At 40.8% G+C, this 25,392-nt stretch overlaps 1 protein-coding gene across 3 annotated transcripts in view; it reads left to right on the top strand.

Moving 5' to 3' along the window:
• Nucleotides 1-24,778, top strand: part of LOC101791057 (uncharacterized) — a 29,007-nt gene extending 4,229 nt beyond the window's left edge. Inside the window, exons 4-24 of one of the 3 annotated variants that reach the window (XM_038164968.2) lie at nucleotides 1,672-1,862; nucleotides 7,889-7,995; nucleotides 8,424-8,534; nucleotides 9,406-9,509; nucleotides 10,175-10,308; nucleotides 10,693-10,838; nucleotides 10,956-11,143; nucleotides 11,667-11,754; nucleotides 11,960-12,106; nucleotides 12,497-12,669; nucleotides 15,301-15,482; nucleotides 16,046-16,158; nucleotides 16,510-16,678; nucleotides 17,614-17,735; nucleotides 17,983-18,122; nucleotides 18,653-18,732; nucleotides 19,150-22,022; nucleotides 22,239-22,577; nucleotides 22,905-23,048; nucleotides 23,502-23,627; nucleotides 23,919-24,778. In XM_038164968.2, coding sequence (XP_038020896.2) covers nucleotides 1,672-1,862; nucleotides 7,889-7,995; nucleotides 8,424-8,534; nucleotides 9,406-9,509; nucleotides 10,175-10,308; nucleotides 10,693-10,838; nucleotides 10,956-11,143; nucleotides 11,667-11,754; nucleotides 11,960-12,106; nucleotides 12,497-12,669; nucleotides 15,301-15,482; nucleotides 16,046-16,158; nucleotides 16,510-16,678; nucleotides 17,614-17,735; nucleotides 17,983-18,122; nucleotides 18,653-18,732; nucleotides 19,150-22,022; nucleotides 22,239-22,577; nucleotides 22,905-23,048; nucleotides 23,502-23,627; nucleotides 23,919-24,116 — 5,875 coding nt within the window. In that variant the 3' untranslated portion in view covers nucleotides 24,117-24,778. Of the gene's footprint in view, nucleotides 1-1,671; nucleotides 1,863-7,888; nucleotides 7,996-8,423; nucleotides 8,535-9,405; nucleotides 9,510-10,174; nucleotides 10,309-10,692; nucleotides 10,839-10,955; nucleotides 11,144-11,666; nucleotides 11,755-11,959; nucleotides 12,107-12,496; nucleotides 12,670-15,300; nucleotides 15,483-16,045; nucleotides 16,159-16,509; nucleotides 16,679-17,613; nucleotides 17,736-17,982; nucleotides 18,123-18,652; nucleotides 18,733-19,149; nucleotides 22,023-22,238; nucleotides 22,578-22,904; nucleotides 23,049-23,484; nucleotides 23,628-23,918 lie in introns of those variants that run through there. The other 2 variants (XM_072025151.1, XM_072025152.1) reach the window with 2 other exon arrangements.
• Nucleotides 24,779-25,392: the final 614 nt, after the last annotated feature.

The raw sequence follows: 25,392 nt of genomic DNA on the forward strand, positions 1-25,392 counted from the left end.
TTTACATGTTTAATTAGAGCTGTGAAAACAGTGATTCATGTTCATGCAAGAAATCCCGCAGGTGCATCTTTCCATAAGAAATGTTCCCATTTCACGCACGGCTGCTCGGCCGTCCGCAGGGGCGGCTGACGGAGATCTGTTGTTAATGCAAATCACTCACTGATGGGAATTCTCCAAACTGCCAGAAAATGTTTATGCAATTTCATCCTTATTTTGATTCAATTACCTATAGAAGTGGCTTTCTGCGTCCCTAGAGAGCCAAAGAGATCGCAGCACTTTTGCCATAAGTTCATTTTTAAACTTGCACTGGGTGGCCTCACAGCCCAAGGCAGAGCAGGCAGCGGTCAGGCAGAGGCCTGATGTCCTGAGCCTGTTAGATGAGGGACCTCAGCTCTGCCTCCTGCTCCAGCAATGCTTTCTATTTGGTTGGTGCAAGTCCAAAGAGCTTCATCTGGCAGTTGTGATGGTTTTAGCTGGCTGCAGAGCTGGTTGTGTTCAGAGGAGAGGGGTTGCTGGCTACTCCTGTATCATCACGGTGTATTCTGTAGAAACTGGATTGACTTCCACTGATGTTAGCAGGAGTCTTCCCAGCACCTAGGCAGGGCTGGATTCAGCTTGACATCAGGCTTTCCGACCACAAGAAGGCATTTCTCAAAAGCCAAAAGAAATAGTGGCATTGTCTGAAAAACTAACACAACACAAATGCAGAAACTATACTCAGCATATTTGCCTGACAAATATTAGAATTGCTTTGTAAGAAATCCCTTTTATCTCTTCTCTTTCATCCCCCTTTGCTTCCACTTCCTGAAGACTACATCCAAGATGTGCTAGTGGAGACTGCTCTAATCGTTTTAGCAGTTTCTGGGTCACGAAAAACAAAGAAAAGCTTATTAACAAGAAAAATGAAATGAGATTTCCCTAAGCTGATTGCTGATTAAAAAAATTTCCACATTCATTTTTCTGTATAAAAAGAAGACATCTGTCACCAGCTCAGTGTGTCCCAGGGTCCTTGCCTGTATTTCAGCTGAGGCTTGATCAACAAATGCCCGTTTTCACACCTTCCTTCCTCATCTTTTTAGTTAAGCTCAGATAGTTACAGATCAAAACAAATTAAACCCGGTTAGCTGCGATCTTTGTCAGGACTGCGAGGTTTGGTGCTGATGTTGTTTTGGAATATTGAAGTGTGTGTATCCATAACTAACCTCAGTTGGGCCACAACCATGCTCAGCACAAGTCCCAGAAGCAGTGGACCAGCGAGTGTTACTCTGGGGAGTTTCTAAAATGATTTCAGAAAACTTTGCCGAGGTTCAGAGCTAGATTGTGCAACCAAGTACTAGCAACAGACCAGATTGTACAGTGCAACCTCAATAAATTAAGCTAGGTTGTTTCTGCTCTCCACCAGGCTGAAAAATAATTCCATCTCTTTCCGAGCAGTAATTAGAGTAGGTAATGAAGAGAGTTTTTAGCTTTCCTGACAACATCAAAGCACAAGAAAGGGGATTTTGTACATTGGCAGGTGTGACTTTTCAGTGAATCTTTTATTTCCATTTAACAAAATTTAATAAATGATAGATCTGATAAAACAAAATAGCCATCCTCTAGTTCAACAGTTGCTTATGGTCGTGCATCACCTCAAAAAATCTCTGGGTAATTGTTGCTGCCTTGACACAGCCTGCAGAGAGAACCCGCAGCTCAGAGGAACCACCGCTGGCCTGAGACGATCCTGGAAGTTCAGCATCGGGAGGGAATTGCCTGCTGGTCTCCTCCAGAGAGCCTGAGGACACCGGACGGCCTCAGAACCCAGCCTTCTGCCACTCCAACCAGTGGATCAAAGACTCGAGACGGCTTCAAGCAGGACTTTGGTAAGGTGGCATTCCCCACGGTGTCAGTGCGGTGGGTGCTCCGTGCCCTCCCCAGGTGCTTCTTGCGCTATTGCAGGAGAATGAATAGCCTTTGGTTACGAGAGAGCTCTTGCTAAAAGTTCTGAAAAACTGAAAAACTTGAGGGGTGAAGGGAAATTTCAAGGAGCCGGTGAGCATTCCAGATTTTGAAGGTGATGAACGAATAAAGACAAAAATGTGGAATTGACCAGAACGTCACCACACAGGATGCTGTGCCGTGACACAGGGACAGCCCCAGAGAGCCCCTAATGGAACAAACCCCATCCAGATCAGAGCCCCTTGCAGCTTCCTCTGAAGGTCTCAAGGAGCTTTGCAATGAACTCCTCGTAATTAACACATCAGAGAAGTGTGGGACGTGATCCTCCTTGTACAGCAAGGGGCAGCTCAGAACATTCACAGGGTTAACAAAGGACGCGGGGCGAATGGAGACACATGCTCGAGAATCCCACATGGCTGGCAAAGCATCGCCACTGCTGCTGACAACAAGTATTTGCATAGAAACAAGGGGATTTTGTTGTCCAAAGGGTTAAGCAGCAAACGGCAGCGTGCAGGCCTGCTCTGGCTGGAGAGCCCTGCTCGCTTCCACCAAACGGCAGCAGATGGTGCATTGTTTTAAGGGCTTTTCCAGACAAAAGAACAAGCTCAGATATCCTTTCCTCAAAGAGGGTACTTACAAAGAGCCTTTGCTCTTATTAAGGATTCTTCATTGTTTTCCCCACAACATTTTATAAGTCATATTGGATTTTGAGGTGGTGGAGAAGCCAGCGTTGTTTACGCTGCTTCTCCCCAGCCCCCGGGGACTGCGAGGGTACCTTACACAATTGGACACAAGTCCATTGTCTGAAGTGTTCACCGCGAGTGAAAGACACTGCATTTATTGAATATTAATAATTAAAGCCCCCAATTCTGGGAGCTATCTGACAAAAATACCCTACTCAGCACTCGAACAATAGGAGCTGCTGCCTGGTGTCTGTGCCAGGAGAGCCCCGTCCCTTCCCTCAGCAGTTGTAAGAGCTGCTGAGTCCAAACCCAGGTTTGTCTGCAAGCCAGCAGTTCCACTTCGGGCCATGTTGCTGCAGATGAGGCACAGAACTGTCAGCCTGAAGACAATGTTGCTCTGAAATATGGGTCACAAGTGGATCTGTTCTCCTCTCTTATCAGGGAACGGCTGTTCAGCTGCGGGGCCGCATTGTCTGCCCGATGCATCACGCCGGCAGCTGATCCCGTTCTCTTTCACGCAGCCCAGAAGTTACCGTGCACACGCAGCATAATGATGTGTAATTATACATCTGACGCAAAATATAAATATTTACATTTAAAAGATACATGCAGCACCTAACCGCTAATTGCTGTGCCAAAGACGTTAGATGTTCCTGCAGTAAGCACGCTTGGCAGAATAACAAATTGCAATTTCAAACGTAACAAAACGGTACAAGAAGTGAATATTCACAAAATACTTGTAAATATTTATATTTATATATATTTTATATATTTATATATATATATTTATATATATTTATAACTATATAACTGCAGCACACCCCCTGAATACAGCCCCAGCACCCAGGTTTCTGTGTCACTCTTAAATAGGGGAATGAGGTGGTTTTAAAACCATTTGGCCTATGCCCTTCCTACAGCCTTGTGTTTGGAGTATGAACCAGAAGGTTCATTTCAGCAAGCCAGACCCCCCCCCCCACCCCTTTTTTTTTTAGTACCTGGGAGACAACAAAGTATAAGCTGAAATTCCTTGTTAAACAGGTATTTTAAACAGGTATTTTCTAAGTGTTTAATCTTCAGCATAGCTACAGGTTTAAAGTAATTGGCATTAAGAAACCAAATGGAATGCTACCCGTTATAATAAAACACAATTTTATCCTTCATTAAAAAATAAAAATAAAAAAATCCTGTGTAACATCTTTCCCCTTAGCTGCTGACCGGCTTACCTCCTCGTATCACTAGAGGGAGCTGCCTTCTTGCTTGTAGGAGAGGGAGAACTGATTAAACTAATGGCATCAGCAAGGCTAACAGCATGGTTTCAGCTAATTGTCCTCTGATTGATAGTTTAGAGACGAGAGAGCTCTTCGTGTTTTGCTTCAAAATGCTGCGCTATTTTTCCTGCTTTACAAAGCTTCTGTCTGGCGGAGCTTCGGTGAGCGCCTCCAAAGCAGCCTGCAATGAGGGCAGCGCAGGAGCAGAGGATGCTTCGTGACTGTGACAGGCAGCACCAGAACTGCTCTTGAGAATCGCTCTCACTTCCTCTGACACCATTTTTTTCTATGAACTTGTTTCTTTCCACACCCTCACAAACTGTATTCGCACTGCTCTAGCTTGGCTGAACAACGTCCTGCCTCCCGTGTGTGCACAGCAGTCAGGACTTGGTCCTTCTCTGTGCCACCCCGTAACATGCTGCTACCTGTAAAATACTGCTGCAAAGCGTGTGGAGAAGGGAGTGTTTCTTGCTCTGTTGTGTCCTGTGTCACTTTGCCATACAGGCTGGGGCTTTGTTATCGATACTGGAAGTGCAGTGGACTGAGGGAATTTTATAAGTGGTGAGAAATAGAAGAAACATTTCATGGACATTCAGGGTCCCGGTTAGGGCCTGATTCAGGCCCATCTCTCTCCCGTCAGCTTGTGGCAAGAGCTGCTTGGCTGCTCCGTATGTGATGCCCCGCGGGGAAGGGTCAGTAGCAGGGAGGCGTACTGCCAAGTGCTGCAACATCTGGCTGGAAGCTGAACTCTGGCCAACCCTACGCACTGCAGGATTTAGATGTAAGCACAAAACATGCAGAGGGCAGGAGCAGCACAGGCCGCATTAATCCCTAGTTTAGCAAGCAGCCGCTCTTTGGTGACAAGTGGGATGCCAGCTGGATTTAGAGAGGAGAGAGGAGGCTGATCCGGTGGGTACAGAAATCCAGATTCTCCAAGGTACTCGAGAATGCAGATGAGCCCATTGATTTTCCTTGGTAAACGAGTACAGCCTTCAAGTTTAGAGTCTCCTGAATAGGGCTCTTGGCTCAGGTCTTGCTAGAGAAGGGCCAAACAGCCACAGTATTTGTTTGTGCTGCATATCTCAGTTGTGGTCAGCAGTTAGCAAACCTTGTTTCTGAATTTCCATTCACTATAATCACTATGGCTCTGTTCCTACACACGAACAAACACATGGCTATAGCATTTCATCCCTTGCCTGAAGAGCATCACTAAATAATAAAGCGACAGAGACAGTGCAGTAATTTTGGAGATAGAAAGATTGCCTGATTGGGTATCACGAGGGCCAGGTACTCCTGGATCTGATGCTCCATTCCACAGCAGCCTTTCAGCACCATTTTCAACCCATCTTCATATACCTCCAACACAGTCCAAGTTGTGCTTCTATCCAAAGTTGCAAGTATGTAGTTTTGTAATGACTGCTTTGGACTGATTGCTGACATGGGCAGAAAGAGGAAGAGCTGTCCTTGAGTAAAGCAGCAGTAAGTGCTTCTGCCTAGCTTCGAGTGATTAGAAAAATGAGACTTTTAGCCCAGCTTTTTTAATTACATGTCACAGAGATTCTACAGGGTTTTACTGAGATTCTGCAGGTGCAGCGGAAAGTGATTTAATAAATAGCATTCTGTAAAAAAAAGAAGACTGAGTGTATGAACATTGAAGCTATCTGGGTATGCAGTAAAATGCCATTCATCATAAGGTAAGAGGACATGAAGTTTAGCCAGATGGTATTTTCTTTGATGCAGGATGTCACAACACAAGAAATGCATCTGGCAATAGCCACAGTCAGGAAAACTGTGTTCAAGAGGAGGGAAAACAGATCAGAACAAACTTTTTATTCACCTTCAGATCACTACCATTGGTCAGTCCTTGAGCAGAATGGCAATAACATTGTTCAGTTTGAAGCACAAATTGAAAATACTTCCTGACAGCAACAGATTCCTGTACTTCAGAATGGCCCAAATGTTAGCAATGAAACTACTCAGACAACTTAGCATCAATAGATTTAGGTTGTAATTTTTTTTTGTATAAGGTTACCTTATTTCTTTGTATTTAAGGGGACATCCTCATCTAGTTGTTGAAAATGATGAGCTATCTGTATACCTATTGAAGAGCTGTTCAGTTGCCTTTTTTTTTTTTTTTTTATTACATTGCTTAAAACAAGTAATAAAACTTCCTTGTAGAAACAATGGCACTTTCACCCATAGGATTATCCTAAATATACCATTTCACGAAATTATCTCTGGTAGCTATTAAGGAGTCTGAATCAGTCCCCAGAATTGGAAAGATTGGGGTAAAAACATTTTTTATTCATTTTTTTAATGAATAAGCTCTTTAATGGCCATGTGATTTCTAAATCAATCAGCATGATTTTGCCTTTTCAAACAACCACCCAGAACCAGGAGATATGTATTACTGACATAAAAGATGAGATTTTCACCCAGTCTTAGGGGGGTTAAGAAAAGCCTCCTATTGTAAAAAAACTTTGATAACTGGAAACACTCTAAGATGGAAGTGAAATTCTCAACCAAGCTGTTTATAAAAATGCAGCAACATATTCTAATAGAAAATCTGGATCAGTCTTGAAGCATTAACATTTTATTTCACTCACATCCTTGTAAACATAAAGAGCATTTTGGCATGCAAAGAAGTCCACATCACTGATCCTCCCCATGTTACGAATCCTTCGGTATTTAAAACAAAACCAAGCCCTACATGTTGTGGGCTTATCCTGGGGTACAGGGTAATTTGGATTCAGACAACCTGAATAGGGCTACAGATTTTATCTGAAGTTTCCAAGTCAAACCTATTTCTATTTATGACCCACACAATTCATTTATGACTCTGGTTGCTCTGACAGTGTCACAGCTCAGAGTAAACACTCAACCTGTTTGCATAAGCTTAGCAATTCATCTGAGAAGCTCAGAGCAGCCAAGAACATATCACTGGTAAACATTACATCACCTACACTGTAAAAGACAGACAGGAGAGTCCCAATAAGGAAGCAGCAGTGCAATAGGTGCACCTGGAGCAAGAGATATTTACCCCACTTGAAAGCAAAAGCTTTTTTTCCACGGGTTTGTCTCCCCTGTGACAAAAGAGAGAAGACAAGTCTGCAGAGAAGCTGCAAGATGGAGGGGCACGCGGGATGCTGCTAGAGATCCCAGAGAGGTTGGGAAGCTTTTCTTCTTCTGTAACTGGTGGGTCTGACTCTGATGATGCAGAGGAGGAGCAGGGAGAAAAAAGAGCAGCAATAGTGCACCCTCTGGACTTCAGGCCAGGGTGTGGTTTGGAAAGCGAACGGCTTCTCCATCCTTCTTCTTTCTGGGGCTGGCCCCTCCGAATCCTACCCCTTCCCCTCTCCCCAGTGCTCGCAGGAGTTGATGCTAACAGATTTCTTGTCAGGCTGGAGGTAGTGACAATTCCCTCCTTCAGATATGGCAGAAGATGTAAGTGCATGCAGAGAAGTTATTCCAGGAAAAAAAAAAAAAAAGCAGATGTCAGATTTGGGAGGCCTCCAAAAACAGGCCCAGGGAGGATTCAAAAGGAAAATGCAGGTAGGAGCCACGTACACAGCCCCTTTCTGCTCTCACCGATCTCCTCTGTATGTCTATGCATTAAGACTCAGGCACATTTGAAGAAGTACAGCCACGTCTGAAACGCAGCAGAGTTGAGGATCAGATGTCCTGGAACCCCACTGAAAATATCACGATGCTGTTAAATTATTTACAGGGTGTGCCAGCCTCAGTTGTGACCCAGAAAGCCATCCCTCCCAGCAAAATACTTAGCAAATCCTTAAATCTCCATGGACTTTGAGAGCACAGAAATGCAGTTTGAGGGCAACATCCCACTAAAATCTGAAAGAATCTGCTTCCACTGCCTCCCTTTAGTAACCTCTGATACTTTGTTCAGCTGGTACCTATTAAATGGAACACAGATTTCATTTTATTTTATTTTATTTTATTTCTTAAGAAATGGGTGACTGTTAACATCTATTTTCTAAGCTTCTGCAGGTGCGGGAGACCCTAGCTGCGCAGAACTGGAGGAGAAATACAGGAGCCATCTGGACAATTTGAGACAAACCTCCCTGCTGCTGGCTCACAGACTGAAGGTACAGTCAGCAACCTATGCAAAGAGCAATGCCGGGGCTGCTATCACAGGTTAAATAAATAAATAAATAAATAAATAAATAAGTGGTGCTAGCAACCACCAGACCCAGGTGTGATTAGGTTATAATCAGTTGGCATCAGCTGGTTCTGCAACAGGTTCATAAAACCCATGTAGCTGCAAAGGGGAGGTGCTGACCTTAATTCACCACTTGTAAATCACATATTAGCTCTGGTGGGCAAGAATGGGTTATTTTGCTCTAGATAAAGAAGCATTTGGACTGCCTTCTAAAGGCAGCAGGGTGTAACAGGAGTTGGTGGCGTGGTACCTGTGCTGCCTTCTTCTGGAGTTTGCTGCCCTTAGGGACCCAGCTCTGAGGAATCACGTGGCTCAGTTAAAATATCATTTATAGCATGCTATTTCCTAATGCAGGCCCATCAGCTCCAGCAGAAGCAGCAACTTACTGTGCTGAGTGAGAAAGCAAAGCGAGAGGTTCAAGAAAGCCAGAGGTTCTTGAGTGACCTCCTTCAAGACAATGTAAAGGTAAATTAATTCAGTTTGTGTACCATTGCTTCTGAATTCAGCAAAACATTTTCCTGATCTCTATGTTTCGTTCTGTTTTTTATCTCACTTGGAGTCCCTTAATCAAATTTTCTAACTGGTAAGGAATGTAGATCAGGGTAACGTTTTTCAGAAGCACCCACATCTCTCAGGTAACAAAGTCCCTTAGGCTGTTATTTGGATTGTGGTTCTGAAATCACTTATACTGCAGCTGTTGTTTTTTGTAAAATCAAGAGAAGGGGTTTTAAGCCCTCAGGAGATAACTACTGCGATGTTTGTTTACGCATGAGAGCACAGTGAGATGCTAATCATAACCAAAAGTTATAATTTCAGGAAAAAAACACCATGCTGTTTATTAATTGTTTACCTTTCTGCACTGGATTCTGAAGTCTTGTAGAAACTGATGGACTTCAGCGACAATTTGTCAGAATAAAAATTTAGCTCCACATCCATAAACATAAGCTCAGGCCTCATCTGCAATTCCAAGCTCTCTTACATAATTGTGAACATTTGCTTTGGAAGATACTTCAGCTCAATGAATCCTCTCGATCTGTTTGTACAGCTCAGACAGAAGTGATCTCTGTATTTTTATTTATTTTTCAAAGCCCTTGGGATGAGCACAGTACCCCAACTCCCATGAGCAGAGCTCTAAATAAGAAACATTTTGTGACCTTTCTTCCCTATGCCCACACAGTTACTTCACTGTGAGTAGTATCCATCTCATTAGTTACTCCAGTTCTTTAGGAACCATGAGCATTATTTATGAAAACATCTGTATCTAAGAGGACTGGGGGGGGGGAGTTCTGCTTCCAAACACATCATTCAGTTCTACGGACAACTTCTGTTTTTGCAGATGTGCAGTAGCTCCAAAGGCGGTTATTTTTCTGTGCCAAAACTGGACCACGCAGAGCAAACATGGACAGGATCCCAGTCTGAAGGTGACAACGCATTTGGCAGGTACAGAGTGCAGTAGGCAGCGAGGCACTCAGGTGGTTTAGGTTGTGGTTTGACAAAATGAATGACTTGGGACTCTAGAGCTGTGCATTGTTCCTAAAACAGATGTTTGCTTCAAGTTGTTTTGGAGCAGCTTACATGGCAATCCCAATGCCTTTAAGACGAGGGTCTAATCCCTTTGATCGTTCATACTTCTGTGAAGTATCCATCTTTGTGATACAGTCTTTCTACTCTGATTAATGCACAGACCATAGGAGAAACATCTTTTCAGGGTTACGGGGAAATCGTGTATATTTTTTTCTTAAGGTACAACCACCTTTGGGAAATGTATGGGAAAAAATCCTTTTCCTCACTTTCCTTTACCATCATATACCTTGGCATGACTGAAAATATTGTATGTGCATTCTTATGTTTATTTATTGTTCTTAACATTCCTATGTTTATTTAAAGTGGCATAGATTAAAGACTTTGATAGTTGCTCTTAGACTCTTATGGATACAATAACAAGAAAGGAAACTTGCACAGGTAAAGCTTCCAGTACTGCATAAAAATAAGCACCATGCTGGTTTATAAAATATTCAGCCTCCAGAGGACTTTTCTATGAAAGCTAAGGGTTGAAATTGAATCTCTGACTGCAATAAAAAATTACCTTTCTTTCCTACCTTCAGTAATGAAGAGATGCATTCACTGAAACTGTCTGAATTGAATACGGAAAGAGATCACAATCTGGTGGATCCCAAAATAGTGGAACAAAGAAAATCTCCGGGAGGAAGGGATTCGCATTGCTCAACCCTCCAAGAAGGTGAACTCTGATTTAAGGGATTTGGTGGTTCTGAGTAAACAAACGCTTTTCAGCCTTGATTAAGACATAGCATAGCATCCAAGGGCTACAACACTTAATTAAAAATTTTGTTAACTTCCAAACTGACTCTGAAATTTCTGAAGGCAGCACAAGAATAAGCCTGGCTGCTGAGTCTCTACAGAGACTGCTTGCATTCACAAAGGGATGCTAACTCATGTACTGTGTGAACAGTTTCTTGTGGAGAGTATATTAGCAGCATATAGCTCTAACCTTCACTTTTTTTATGCCCAAACATTCATGTTTAGAAACAAGGCACATCACTCCATTTAGTCCTTTTGTTAGAGAAATGTTTTACTTAGTGATTTTAAATCTTCCTCTCCTTAGGATCCCTGCCGGCAGAGGACGGGGAGCTGCTGCACATCCACCAAGCCTCGAATCTGTCGTCACCTCTGGGAAATGCTCTCCATGGGGAGCCTGGAGCAGCAGATGGCTCTGCAGAGAGCAGTGACCAGGCCAGCTTGGACAGCCAGGTAACCCCAGCTCTGCTGCTGGCCTGCAGGACGTTCCTAGTTCTTATTTTTTGTTTGTTTTACCACTCGCACAGCAGTTCTCCAGTCACTGTGGTGCTCTGCTCTGTCTGTCCCCAGTGGAGTGAGGTCGGCCGGCACTATGGAAGCTCCAGCACCTTCCGCCACTTCAGCCTGGCCATGGCGGAGCAGTGCCTGAGGGGAGAGGAGCTGCGAGCTCGACACCAGGCTGCCCTCCTCAAGCTCCGCAGAAAAGCTCTCCGGGCAAAAGCCAGGGCTGAGCTGGCCTGGCTGGGCCACCAGAAGCGGTGAGGCCGGGGGCAGGTCACCACAAGCCTGCCCTGGGGTCTCTGTGAGGGGACGGGTCTTTGGGGGAGCGGCTGGACACTGACTAGTTCTGGGGGAAAGGCGCAAGTACAAAATCCCTCTCTCTTAAGGAGAGGAGCTTGTGCAGTCTTCCTTTCAGACTGTGGAAGAAATGGCTGCTGCAGCCTCCCTCAGGTGTGGTGTGAGGCGTCCCTCAGTGATGGGTGAAGCCCGCTGCGGCTGAGGGCAGAGCCCACCGGGTGGGCTGAGGCCCTGCTGGGGACCCTCACCACTTGGTACCCTGCACTGGATGTCCCAAGGAGGCCCAAAACACCTCAGAGTTCCAGGCTGGGTGGCCCTGGGTGTCCTCAAAGCCCAGCAGAACTGCTACAGAGCCTTCCATGGCTACTGCTGCTTGAGGGCTGTTTAGAGAGAAGCTTTGCTCCTGTCCCTTTGTTTTTTCAAGACTTATGCTCACGGCAATAAATGATCTGACTCTGATACCTGTCTTTCTCTGGTTTTCAGCTGCCTGGAAAGCCTGCAGGATAGTAAGGGAGCCTCTGCTGTGGCTGAGAAGCAGCACAAAATTTTAACAGAGCTGGAACAGGAGCAGGTAACGCTACAGCAAGAGCCAGGCTTCCTCTTGTGTGTGGTGGAAGGATGCAACACTGGGACGTGGCTGGAGCAAAATTCTCTGGATGCTTTAAGAGCAGTATTGCCTTATGTTAATGAATACCAGACATGTTTTTTTTTTTTAAAGTATATCTCTTTTCTACTATCTTTGCTCTTATACTCCTTCCTTTTTCTGCTTTGTTTAGGTAGAAATACAGCACCTGCAAAATCTCTACAGGGCAGCCCATCAAGAAAGGAAGCTTTTACTAAAGCAGCAAAGAGAAATCTTAATGATGCAGCATTCAACAGCACAGCTCCAGGAAGAGCTGCATAATTTGACTGGGAAGAAAAAGGTTAAGTCACTTTAGAAGTGATAGCTTTTAGTTGTAGGGTTAGCCCTTCCTCAGACTGTAACACACAGAATTTCTGGCCTTAGTCTCACAAGGATTACGTTTTTCATTATTTCAATGGAATCTAAGACAACGATTCTTACATAAGAGGTTCTTACCTGGATATGCAGTGGTACTTCAATGCTTTTAAAACATTCAATTCTCACCTAAGGTTGTTACCACTAAACTCAGTCATAGCCCTTTGATTACTTTTGCTGTCTTAATGAGGCTGTTACAAGATCTTTTGTGTGTGTGTGTTTGTTTTTTTGAATGGATAATAACTGAAGTCAGAAGAACTGACACTGCAACTAAGGAACCCAGGTGAAAACTTACGCACTATCCTTTTCCTTTTAGCTTACAAGGAGCCCAGCAACTGAAGAAGCAAATAAGCCAAAGACAAGACAGATTTCAAGCTCAAAGTTCAACTCCTTGGCAGAATCTACAGCATGCTCAGAAAGGCCTGATATGACTGGGGATAAAAAGAATTGTGCCCAGCTAAGGAATGAACAAAGCAAGAAGTATGATAGGTAAGTACAACCCTTTCCACAGTGATAACTGAAGACAAAAAACAATCCAGTAGAGAAGACAGAAGCAGTTATAGCCTAGATAATTGTGTGAGCTTTAAATGGTCCCAAGAGGGAGTTTTATAATGACAAGTTTTGAAAACCTCTGTGGTCAAGCAATTGATGCATCAAGATCGCTGCTTAACATTCTGACCGATACTGTCTCATTGATCGGTGTCCTCTACCTGTCCAATCCACCGTCTCATGTCTAAAACAGTAAGCTCCTTGGGGCAGGTACCAGCTTATTGCAAGGTATGTGAACAAAACCAAGTAAATTTAAATCTGGATCAATACCTGGAGATCCTCTACCTACCACTTGCTAAACTGTTCAGGTAGAACACATTTACCATTTCCATATTATCAATAAGAACAAGTGTATTTTTTTTCAGATTTTTCTACCCTTTAAGAAGATTAAGTGCTCTTCTGTGCATGGGGGGGGGGGGGAGGAGGGAAGTGTTTTAACTGAAATTTGGGATTTTGCAGGAAAGGTATTTGAGTCATTATAAACAGTACAGCTAAATCAGTGATTCCTTCTAATGTTCATACGCACCCCTCCTATACCCCTTCCTGGTGTTACAAAGGCAGCAGCGTTATAATCTCAGTTCTGTTTTATATCACAAACACTAGCTCCTTCAATAGAACATGCAAAATCTGAGCCTGAATTTTGGAGAGTGTATATATACACATGTAATCATGTAGTACTGTGGTTTGGATTTATCATTACAAATTCAACAAGCCTGTTTCATGCACAAAAAAGCCATGTTGATCTGCCATCATAAACTGACTGCACATGAGAAGGAGTGGAAAGGGCTGTACTAGGTAATAAACTTTTAATTTTGTGTGTAAAAGGTTGAGCAATACTTGTTCTCCAGGCCATTGTGCTTTCATTAGAATGTCTCTGTACTCTTGCATTCAATGTCACAATCCTCCATGCTTTGAGAAAGCTTTGCAGGCTTTACATATTCATTTTTAAACTGCATTTTTGTGCACATAGGCATGACATTTCACTAGGATTATCTATAGTATGAACTGTTAAGCAGTGTCTAAGTCTGTGGGACTGGGACCTACCACTGTAATATTAGGAACAAAAGTAGCTTTGACATCAGACCTAGGCCAGTTAATTTACATAGCATTAATAACCTGGATATTTTTTAATGATGCCATACAACATTTAATGATAACTCACACTTCCATGATGGCTTTTAACTACAAACCTGAAGCACTTTGCAACTATATGTTAATTAAACTTCAAAATACCCATATGAAATGAGTAGCAATGTATTGATTTAATTGGTGAAATTCACTCCTTTGTCATCTGCTGGCTCTAAGCCTATGTATCGCTTAACCCCTTAGGGGCAGGTTTGTGTTCCACTTGGGATTTAATCACGGGAGGCTCTTGTACTACTTGGGGCTTAATTTTATGTTTAAATTGAAGCTTAGAGATGTCATGTAAAATACCCTCAGTCAGATGTAATTCAGGAGTTTGAGACAGTTCTGAGAAATCATTGGCCTCCCCTTCCCCAGATGCTGTATCCCCAACATCCCAATTTGCTTCACCTTGAGCAGGAGGTGCTGAGCAGTGCAGATGAGCACCCAGCAGTATGCACGCTGCTCAAAACAGCAGTTGTCCAAAACAAGCTCAGATGAACAAACATAGTATACAGAAAGACACAATTGAAGTCAAATATATATCTACATGAATTAAAAACTCCTTTCATTCGGTATTACCCAGACCCTTTGCAGACTGGTGAGTCAGGGCTGCGCATTTACTTAAGTTCCCCACAGGGAAAGGCTTTCAAATAAATCCCTGCATGGAGCTGATCTATAATTCATGGTGTTATTGATTATAAGTCACAAGAATCTTTAAAAGGTTTCTTGGCTGTGCTTTCACTTCTTATTATTGACAAGCCTACTCATAGGAGAACAGTGAATATTAGAGGAAGTCTAGAGCAGACAGGGCCTGGCGGAGCTCAATGCACCCAAACTCTGGCTGCTGTGTTATTACATATAGATCTGTTTCCTGTGTAGAGTGATAATTATGCCATCTATCCACCAGTGCGGGTATGTTAATATTTTACACTGATCAGGAAGGCAGTTAATAAGCAGGGCTGTAAGGGAATGGAAGGGGCTGGGAGATGCTTGTAAAATAAAAGTGAACCAAAACAATAAATAAATTGCCAACATGCAGGAAAAGCTGCTGGTTTGGAGTTTCATTAATAGATATTAAATACTACAAACAAGGAATACAGAGCTTGTAATTATTACTATAAATAGACAAGCTAGCATCATTCAGGTTCAGAGTATGACTATTTTTGCTTTTTCAGTGCCGATGACTTTTTTTGGTCTTTTCCTATTCTTGTCTATAAAGACAAGATACCTGGCTTTATAAAATAGTGTATTGTGAGATGGAGGAGAACAGAGAAATAATTTGCTGTTTTATAAACTTATGCACATGCAAACACTCTACAGTTACTGTCAAGGGCTACCAGGATCATTTAATTCATACCTTTATTGACTTTGCATAGATTTGTCATGATTAACAAGAGAACATTAAAACAACTCCCAATCATTAATTTCTTGTCTAACTGTCTACAGCTTTTCTGAGAACAAGAAAACACCAGTACAACATCAGAAATGGCCAGAGAATTCCCCAAGTTTGGAGCAGTCCCTTGTCCTGCAAGGTCCTGATGTGTCTGGAACAGTGACCAGGAAAGTGTGTGATGCCACCAGTCAAACCACAGGCTTGGTCTTCATGATTAAAGACTGCAAAACCACAGGTACCCAACATAAAAGACTTCTGAGAAGACTTCTCTAGTCAACTGTGAACTTAGAGCAAAGTTGAAATCTCAGCTGTTTTCTGGAGCAGCTCAAATGAGTTGAGGACTGTCAAGCTGATTAGCCTATGAGAGAGAACTTGTGATGCTAATCTGTTTCTTGGTCACCTCCAGTGTGGGTTTTGGTACCAGGATCTATTCAGGATTAGCAAGCAGGTGTAACAAAGGCCTAAATTGTCTCGTTGAGGTACTTGAGGTAATTGTCTCATTGAGGTATCTGTGCACAGATGAAAAAAGCATGTGTAGAAATATCTGGAAGTGGACATTATAGTTGCTATTATGTAAGGAGAAGATAAGAAAGGTGATGATTAGATGAATAAGGTCATTGCTCCTTTCAGCTTCTGTTGGAGTGACAAGGAATGTGTAGGGCAAAAATAAAATTATTCAAACTATAAACATTTTAGATAAGTGTTTTTGACTTAGTTAAACAAAAGATGATAGTCAATTTACTCATGGGGGAAAAATGCAAATCTTCGAATATGTAACTTCATGCTGTAACCTTTCAGAACTTAATGCTCAGGATCACATTTTATTACATCTGGAACGTGTAAATTCAGCTGGAACGGATGAAGCTATAGCCACATCCACTACAATAGAAGGCAGAAAGTGTGTGATTCCGGTAAGAAAATTCACCTCTGGAATTCCACTTCTGCTTAAAGTAATGGTGTCCCAGGTTATACCTGCCTTAAGACAGGACCAGCACAAGATGCTTCAGCTAAACACTTATTTTTCACATGGGCTGACTTACTATCACTATCACTAGTTCCTTTCTTATTTCCTACGTCAGTGACACTACCCTAAAGAGAGTGTACGTGTATACACACTTATATTTTGAGCCTGTATATGCTGACATTTAGATGAAGACTAGTGCAAAAGTAGATTTAATCTCTGATCTCTGTGCCAGTCTGCTAAGAGCAAAGTCCCTTTTCCTTAGGATGTTAATTCTATCTCTTGCATATTTATGCTCTAGGAATCTGTGCTGAAGGAAAAGGCATTTGTTTCAAATGCAAAGATAGAACCTAAAGCTAATGAAGATATTAATCCATGTTTCAGCAAGTTTACAGTGAAAAACTTGGGGATGCTTACTACATTGTGTAACTTATGTCAGGCTCAGACAGAAAATATTCCTCAAGAAACAGGTAAATCATATTTAATGCTATTATGTCCAATCTGTTTCAACCACTTCAATCAAACTTTAATCCAGACAGAAAGAGAGACAATCTTCTCATTTATTACTGAAGTGTCTTGCTCACTATACCTAAAGTATAAATCACTGCTAGGTAAGATGGTGGAGATCTCTCTAAGGTTTATTATGAGATATGATTACACTGCTTCCTCAGAACAAAATCATAACTTATTCTGATTGTGTCATTAACAATTTACTTTCTTTTGAGGCATTTTTTAAATAATTTAAGGGTGTTCACTTTAAAAGAACATAGATCAGTTGAATATAGACTTCAACAGCGCATGCTGCAGTTATTTTTGTTTCCAGGTTTTATTCTCAGTTCATATTTCTTGCTCTCAGTACAACATATAAAAATAAAACTGGCTGTTATATATGAGCCAGTTATATAATTTATAGAGTTCTGGGTATGCATAATCTCTGTATTATTAAATACTTGCATTTTGTGGTAATATTTCATATTTTTGTTTTTCTAATTAGCTACTCTTCTGCATCAACTCCTAGATACCATAGTGAGTGAGACTCACTTAGTCTGTAACTAAGAGTTAGTAAAAATGGTCTTGATGATAAAAGTTCTGCAGAGGCTGCACACTTACTGGATTCTCAAGCCTTGCTCTTAGCATGTGGACACCAAACTGTCTGATATATAACTTGTCCCTCAGGTAAAGAGAGAGCTTCCCATGGATTTCAGTGGATTACAATTTCACCGTTAGTGTTTTGACTTTATTTTTGTATTTGGCAGGAGTCTCATGCTCTTTCATAACATAGAGTATGAGTGCAGAGGTGACATGAACTCTAGTAGCAAGCCTTAGATTGTTTTAGTCGTGGCACTTAGTGTGACTGAGGTGATGGAGAACCTTGTATTTGTTTTCTGAGTAACCTGTGTTTCAGGTGATGATGCACCATCCTTAATAGAAGATCAAGAGAATGATTCTCTGACAGTGGAGAAAGTACATGGGGAGCAGAGAAGTCACACAACTCCAAGAGAAGGGCAGGGCTCCTGTCCGTTTCAGGTATGCGGCAAGCTTATAGTTTTATCTTAACTGTTTTTCTCACCTAAATTTTCATCAGAAGAAATCCTCAGTATTGGCTGTCATGGAGATATTACACTTGGAACTCAGCTTGCGCATTGAGAAGCTGAAGCTGTATGAGGTTTTGTTGTACTGAGCTAAAATATTGCCCTTAAATCTGGGGGAATTTCAATAGCAATTCATTGGCATTCTTCAGTTTTCCTGCATACTTAGTGATTCTTGATCATAGTCTCTTCAGACTCAGACACAGAAGAAAGATCCTTCTTTTGACACTGAAGATAATGAAAGAAGGTCAGCACTGATTTCCAATGAAGCTACGGTAGCAAAAACGCAGTTAAGGAAGGAAAACTCACTACAGGAGCAGCAGAGGTACGAGATCTGTCAAGGTCAAGACCACCTGTCGTACATTCTGCTTCTTGTCGATGTGTCAAATGTTGCCTTGTTTGGGTTTAATGCCCACAGTCAGTTCTGTTGTGGAAAGGGGGGAGGCAGGCTATAATGACCTTAACCTGGGACTTATTTTGTCTTGTAAAACCTTAAAAAATATATATAAATAAATAAAAGGGGGGGGGGGAAGCTCTCACAAACTAATAATATTTAATACATGCCATGTTAATCAAATATTGGTTGCCAATTTTTCTTCAGATGTCTGATTTTTTGGAGTCAGTTGAAGGTATGTTGAAATCAACTTGGAAAAAAAAGCCTTCTTTTCAGAAGACTGGGCTAGACAGGAAGCATCAGCAGTAACAGCTAAAAACAAGGCATTTTGCATTATGCTGTCTGTAGATAGCAAATACACCCAAAGAAATATGATGTTCTACACCAACGTTCTTGAACGCTACTGAGTGCCTTCACTTCGTAACTTCAGTTTTAACCTAATTACAATGTGGTGTTTTCAGGGTTAGCCCAGACTCCGAGAGAAAAGCAGAAGTTGTGCATATGAATGAAAAAGCACCTTCTGAAATTCTGTCTTCAGAAGGTAGGAAGTGCCTTTTCCCAACACGCCTTCTACATTTACTTAATTTATAATCTGAGTAATAATTCTTCCTGGAGTTGTTCATAGAGGATAATAGTCTGCTGCCTGTACCAGGCAGTGAAGTTGCTCTTTGGGCTAAAATAATAAAGATCTTAATGTACACCCTACATTCAAACCTTTCTTATCAACTACCTTGGACACCACTGTGTTAGCTTGTTTACTAAGTTAATGATTTCTTCATCTTTATTTGATGTCTTATTTATTTTTTGTATGATTTGATATTAAAAACAATCTTCAAGTTGACTCAGCATTTAACACTGCTGACTTTTGAATGCAATTCACTGCTGAGGACTACCAGATCTGAATCAGAAGTTAACTATCAGCACTTCTATCAAATACTTCTCTGAAATTATTTTTTAGATGCTCCAGTTAAAGAAATGGAAGTGTCTTCCCCTTGTGAGATCCATCGCATGGATGGAAGTCCATGTTTGAAGCCTTTGAACCATAATTCTCATGAAGCTTCTGATGAAGAACTAACTTTAGAAGTGTTTTGCAAAGGATTAGATCCTGCTGAGTCATCGCCCAAGTCAAAGGACTTCTCTCCAAGATGTGAAAGTGCCAAATCAGACTCTTCTCTCTCAGAATTTCAGAAAGTGTCTGCAGTTTGGATTGACATCTCTGAAGGCTCTACCTCAGACTCTGAATCAGAGATGAAAAATGGAAAGGACGCAGACGTCAGCATCCCAGAAGAGTTTATCTATGATAACAATGATGCATTTTCTGATACTTCAAAAGGGATGCCAATAGCAGCAAGTATTGGAAAAGAAACATTATGCAGTGACAAACGTAATGAACATGAAGCACCCAAAGAGGACAACAGCACTAAGATTTCATCACTCTTTCAGATCTCCCAGAAATGCCCTGGAAAGGCTTCAGATCACGGGTGCCCTGATAATTTGCTTTCTTGCCTTCCCACAGACAAGGCAAATACCTTCAAAACAAAGCCAATGGATCCCTTCCAGTTTGAAAAACCAGCCAAGGAAATGGATAAGCCAAGTTTGGAAGCCTCAGAAAACTCAGAAGATGCAGCTGCCAGCTCTTTGGGCAGTGATGGTGTTTACCTACTTAAGATCTATGAACAGCAGGAGCCTACTTCCACAACTAGCAGAGTGAAAAAGGATGGTGAAATTAACAGTTTATTTATGGATCACAGCACAGAGCAAAAGCAGCTTATTCTGATGGATTCTTTGGAACATCTAGATTTGGCTACTGACCAGTTCACTAGCACGGTCTCTTTTCCCCCTGACAAAGATATTACAAATGGTAAATTAGTAGCATGTCTGTCTTCCAGAAATGCAGCAGTGCAAAATAATCACGCACAGCTTTTGAATGAGAGCCTTGCATCCAGAAAACTTGATAAGATTGTATCTCTGCCCATGTCTGTGCAAGGAATTTCTGAGGAAGTACATACAGAAGCCTACTTGTTGGAGTCTTTGCAAAGGGTGGCCCCAGGAAATCAAAATCATTCAAAAACTGAAAGGCAAGACACAAAGGAATTGGGGAAGGGTTTTGCTTCCAACTCCTCAAAAAAGCAACTATTTCAAGCTGAGAAGTGCTCTTCCAAAGGTGAAGATGATACAATTTTTATTAGTGATGAGGGCCTCCCTCCAGCTGATGAGGACACCTTGTCAGAAATACTGTCTCCTGTTGATGAAGTGCTGTCCTATGGAAGTGCTGACTTGCCATCCTCTAATAAAAAGGATTTGTCATTTCCAAGTGAAGATCTTCCTCCTCCCCCTTTAGGTGTAAATGCAATGAAAAATGATGATTCTAGCTTTAGTATGGATGATTTCCCATCTCCACCAGAACAAATGACAGTCTCAGAGACTAGACAGTGTATGGATGAAGATATATCACTGCGAACAGATGCATTACCCCCATTACTTGATAACATCATGCCTGAAGAATTTCCCCTGCTCAGTCGAGAGCCAACTGATGTTTTTTCAAGGCAGGATAGGAATGTCTCAGAACAATCTTTAGTTAAAGAAGATAAGTCCTCCTTTGCACAAGAACTATCAGAATACCGAGAAGGAGGACATGAGACACCTTTACAGTATTTGGAGTGTCTGCCTGTGTCAAACCCCATTTCTTCTGGTCAGGCCAGTAAAAATCCTGATTCCATGATGAATCAATGCGGAACATACTTAACACTACTCAAAGCTGAAGAGGATAGTGATGACCCATTGTCATCATTTGAAATTGGGGACAGAGTGTTAGTAAAGCAGACCCAGCCTGGAACCCTCATGTTCAAAGGCCGGACTTGTTTTGACTGTGGCCATTGGGCGGGTGTTGCACTTGACAAAGCTGAAGGTGATCATGCTGGAACTTACAAAGGGGTGAAGTATTTTGAGTGTGCTCAGCACTGTGGTATCTTTGTCAGACCTAATGAGATTTCACACCTCTTGGAGGATAACAACAACGGTTCCAGTAACACTGGGCATGAAGACTCAGACTCCTCCTATGATGATGAATCCTTCAAAAGAGACTGCAAATACCCTGAAGCTGATGAACAGGGCACAGGGGTAACAGAGCAGAACAGTGAAGACACAAAAAGCGCAGGAGGATCAGAAATGCCAGAAAACCAGTCTAGGTTACACGTTGCCTTGCTGCCTGGAAAAGGTCAGAAGTTCACACATTCTGACCAGTGTAAGTGTAATGAATTCCTTTGTCAAAATAACTTAATGTGCTTGGGGTCAGATAAAGAAAAAACAGAAGTTACCCAAATAAAACAAGGCATGCTTGCAGATGTGCTTCTAAAGAAAAATACGATCAGCAGCAGAGATGGGGTAAACACAAGCAAAAATATTTTTTGCTTGTTAGAGGATCAGAAAAGAAATATACTTGCTGATGATACTGCAGGTGAACTCAATAAACTTCTGTTTGACACATTAATTGCATTTGTTGAAACAGATCAACACAAATACAAAAGTGCCTTTGAAAAAGACATTATGAATTATGGCAAAGGCCTAAGACAAGAAGACAATCTGAAACAGTTTCTCGTCAAAGACAATTCAGTTGCTAGCTTATCTGAGCAATCAGCAAAGGTTTCTGATGTTCTACTGTGTGACTTCAACATGCTTAGCATTCATGGCTGTCACACAGTAGCAGAAAGAATTGTGACTAAATTTGTAGATGATGCAGTTAAAGAATATAAGAAGATTAAAAGAAAACATGGAGCAAAAGCAGACCAGATATTTCATTCATCTTCAGAGACCTCTCCAACCACTTTGCCTGTAAGTAAGAGTCAAAGTTTGTCTGAGTGTTCAACCTGAAATTGGGTCTACACAGGCAAGCATTTCTGTTGCCCAGTTGTTTTGAGCCCATGAGTAAAAGAATCTGATTCCTTAGTTTTAAGTGCAACCTTAAATAATTTGCTAATTTCAATAGCTCTAAAATTGTGGAAAAATATGGTGTATGTCACCTGTTTTTTCTTTTTCTCCTTACTGAAGTTCCTTATAAAAATCCTTGATGCGGGTGTTTTTGGAAGCTCTGAAGATTTTGATCAGCCTAATTCTGATGGACATGCCCTAGAAAGACAAACACAAAAGCAGTACTTGTACAAATTGGATCGATGGCACTCAGCTCCTTGGAAGAAAACTGTGGAGGTTCCTCTTGTGGTACCACATTACAGTTCATATGTTAAAAAACTATCTGCATCTGCTGTTGAAGAATTATGGACTCCAGAAAACATATATTCAAATTTCAAGAGAATTAGTGTGCCAAAGCATTTTGAATGTAATTTCTCAGGGAATCATTTGGAAACAGAAAGCAAGAGGATGTATAATCAGGTATTTTAAAAACAGTTACTAATTTTTTTATAGTATTCTGTAGCCTGAATCATATTAGCTACTGCTTACTATTATTCTAGCTGCTAATACTAAATATAGTAAAGGAACACTGAAAGGGTTATTGCAAAATATATTGCTGCTTTTAATCAACTGCAAAATAATTTTAGTAGGACAGATATCCTTGCTGTGATGCAAGCCTTTTGCTAGAGCTCTTCTTTCATAAGACCAAATATTGTCAGCAACCTTTCTTACTGTTCAATGAAAAATAAAAACTTTTGAAAGGGTATCAGAGTCAGTACTCAGTTTGGTACTGTTCGGTTGTTACAGGTTATATTCGATTTGACTCGTGAGGTGCTATGCACAGAGTATCAAGTAACTGCAAATCCAAATAGACTTCCATGGTTAAAAGGAAATTTGGGATCTCGCTGTTCCAGATGTCATTGCAGAAGTGCAGATGTCAATGAGGTCAAGGTAAATTCTGGAAATGCAAAGTGCACCACAATAAGAGTCAGTGAAGGGAGCAGACATTGCAGTGACACAATGGCAAAGACATTGGGAGGGCGATAGTTTTACAACTGAGGTGATCAGAGAAGAAAACAGCATTGATCTGAAATGCCTGAATAAATACAGACTGAGCTGATTTGTTAGGCTAAGTATTCCAAGTGCATGGAGTTCTGTAGAGGAATGGACTTCTAAATATCTGTGGTTATGATGATCTTAGGTGTAACCTCTAAAGTAATCTTATGTTTAAAATGTATTGGTTGGTCAGTACTACTTAGCTACATCTAGTTCTGTTCCCCAAACACCAGGGTGTTTCTAGATTGGAAACTGGATCTTGACATTAGCCCCTGTCACTCATTTGCAAACTTCACGATGATAGGTTTCCAACGAGAACAATTCTTTTCAGCCTCTTTTATTTTGTAGACATTTGTTCAGGGTGAAGTTATTAAAATAATGAACCTGGAAAAGAATGACTTAGAAATGAAAAGAAAAATTCTTAATATGACCAAGTATGGAAACTGTGAGAGAGACAGAGTGGACCTTATTCTGGTAAGCAGACATCCAGATAGACATTTGTTTACTTTAGGTTTAAACTAGAAATTTTCATGGTTTTATGAGAATCATGTTTACTTTAAAAAAAAAAAAAAAAAAAAAAGGCGAGTTATTGTCTTCCTCTTTGTTACACTTGTAATAATAACCCAGTATTTTCATTTTTTATGAGTGGTTTGAGTGGATTTTGCATACGTAAATTGTCGGATTAGGCATAGCTTCTTATTGCCTCTTAGAACTGACCATGCTCTTGTTCTTCAAGTAAACATTCATATCCATGTTGTATTTTAGATTCAGGAGCTCCGCAAAGAAGAATCTCAGTGGACTTACTATGATGATGACGAATTAACTGTGAAGATGAGAATGACTGAAAGAATATTTGATAGCTTGATCCTTGATACAATCAGAGTTCTTAATAAGATTTATCTGAGAAAAGCCTGTGATAAGAAGTTTTTCCCTAATGGTGGAATTTTAGTCCCTGATTTTTAAGGCAAGAATACATGATTAAGAATTTTAATTCTGAACTGTACCTAATACCAGTTTTACATTCATATTTACAATTAAAGGATGCAAGCAGCGATGTAAGCACGTAGAAAAAATATCACATAAAATATTCTTCTTGAGTTCTGAGCTCTGGGAATGCTCATTAAGATCGATGTTTTTCTTAGACTAATGTTATTTGGAATCTAAGTGGTGGAAATTTTATTCTTGTCTGTTTTTTAATCAAGATGGCACTTTATTCACCTACTCATTTTTAAGAGCATCATATGTGTTTAAAATTGTATAGGAGTCTATGGTTATACAAACAGTTCAAAAACAATTTGTGTGTAAATGATTTTATTTTGTTATCGTGTTCTGATGGTGAATGATGATGAAAATTATGTTTTGAGAATACTGTTTGGAAAATCAATGTTTTTAGAGCATATGGGTACAGAGGGAATTAAGTCTCCCAGAAATTGAATTGCTATGGACCTCTGTCTTTTGGAATGAACTCTTCCAACTGGATCATGTCTACAACTTTTCCTAATGGGTTAAACAGCATAACAAAGGTGACTGAGGAAAAAAATGACCATTTTTTTACACCCTGTGGAATGGTTTTAAATTAGCCCAGAGATGACTTGAGAGATGTGGCATATGGCAGGATCTACAGCCAAACATTCAGTTCCAATGTCTATAACATCATGTAAATGAGACATATACTGATGTAATGCACTTTAAATGGATGCTTTTCTACCAGTAACTTCAATTTCTGAATAATAAATATGTGCATTTGATTACATTCCTTATCATGGAATTCATATGGGCCCTTTGAACTCCAACACAGTTTAAACACCTGAGGATGTACTTTAACTGGCAAATCAGAAGAAAACATCCCTATTTTATTTTGTATTCGTAAAATGGGAAAAAAAATAAATCAAGATTTGAAGAAGGAAATGTAAGCATTCCCCAAATATGCTAATTTTTAACAATGTATAGTACTGTGCTCTTACCTATTTTGCATTAAGACTAATGATAAATTTGTATTAATGTTTAAAACAAATATACATAATGGCATTCAGAATTTTTTCATTACTAAATAATTGAATAGAAGTAGATTTATTTAAATCCCCTTCCTTCAGGGAGTCTTTCAAACAAAAAGCAGGACAATTAATATGATTTTTAAAAATTGAAAGGCACTTTGTTTCTGTTTTTAAGTACTGATGGTTTACTTGTTTTCATATTGAATTGTTTTCTGAATAAACAAAAATCCTCTGTGTCTCTTATT

The sequence above is a fragment of the Anas platyrhynchos genome, chromosome 18, assembly GCF_047663525.1.
Source record: "Anas platyrhynchos isolate ZD024472 breed Pekin duck chromosome 18, IASCAAS_PekinDuck_T2T, whole genome shotgun sequence".
In the NCBI taxonomy this organism is placed as follows: Eukaryota; Metazoa; Chordata; class Aves; order Anseriformes; family Anatidae; genus Anas; species Anas platyrhynchos.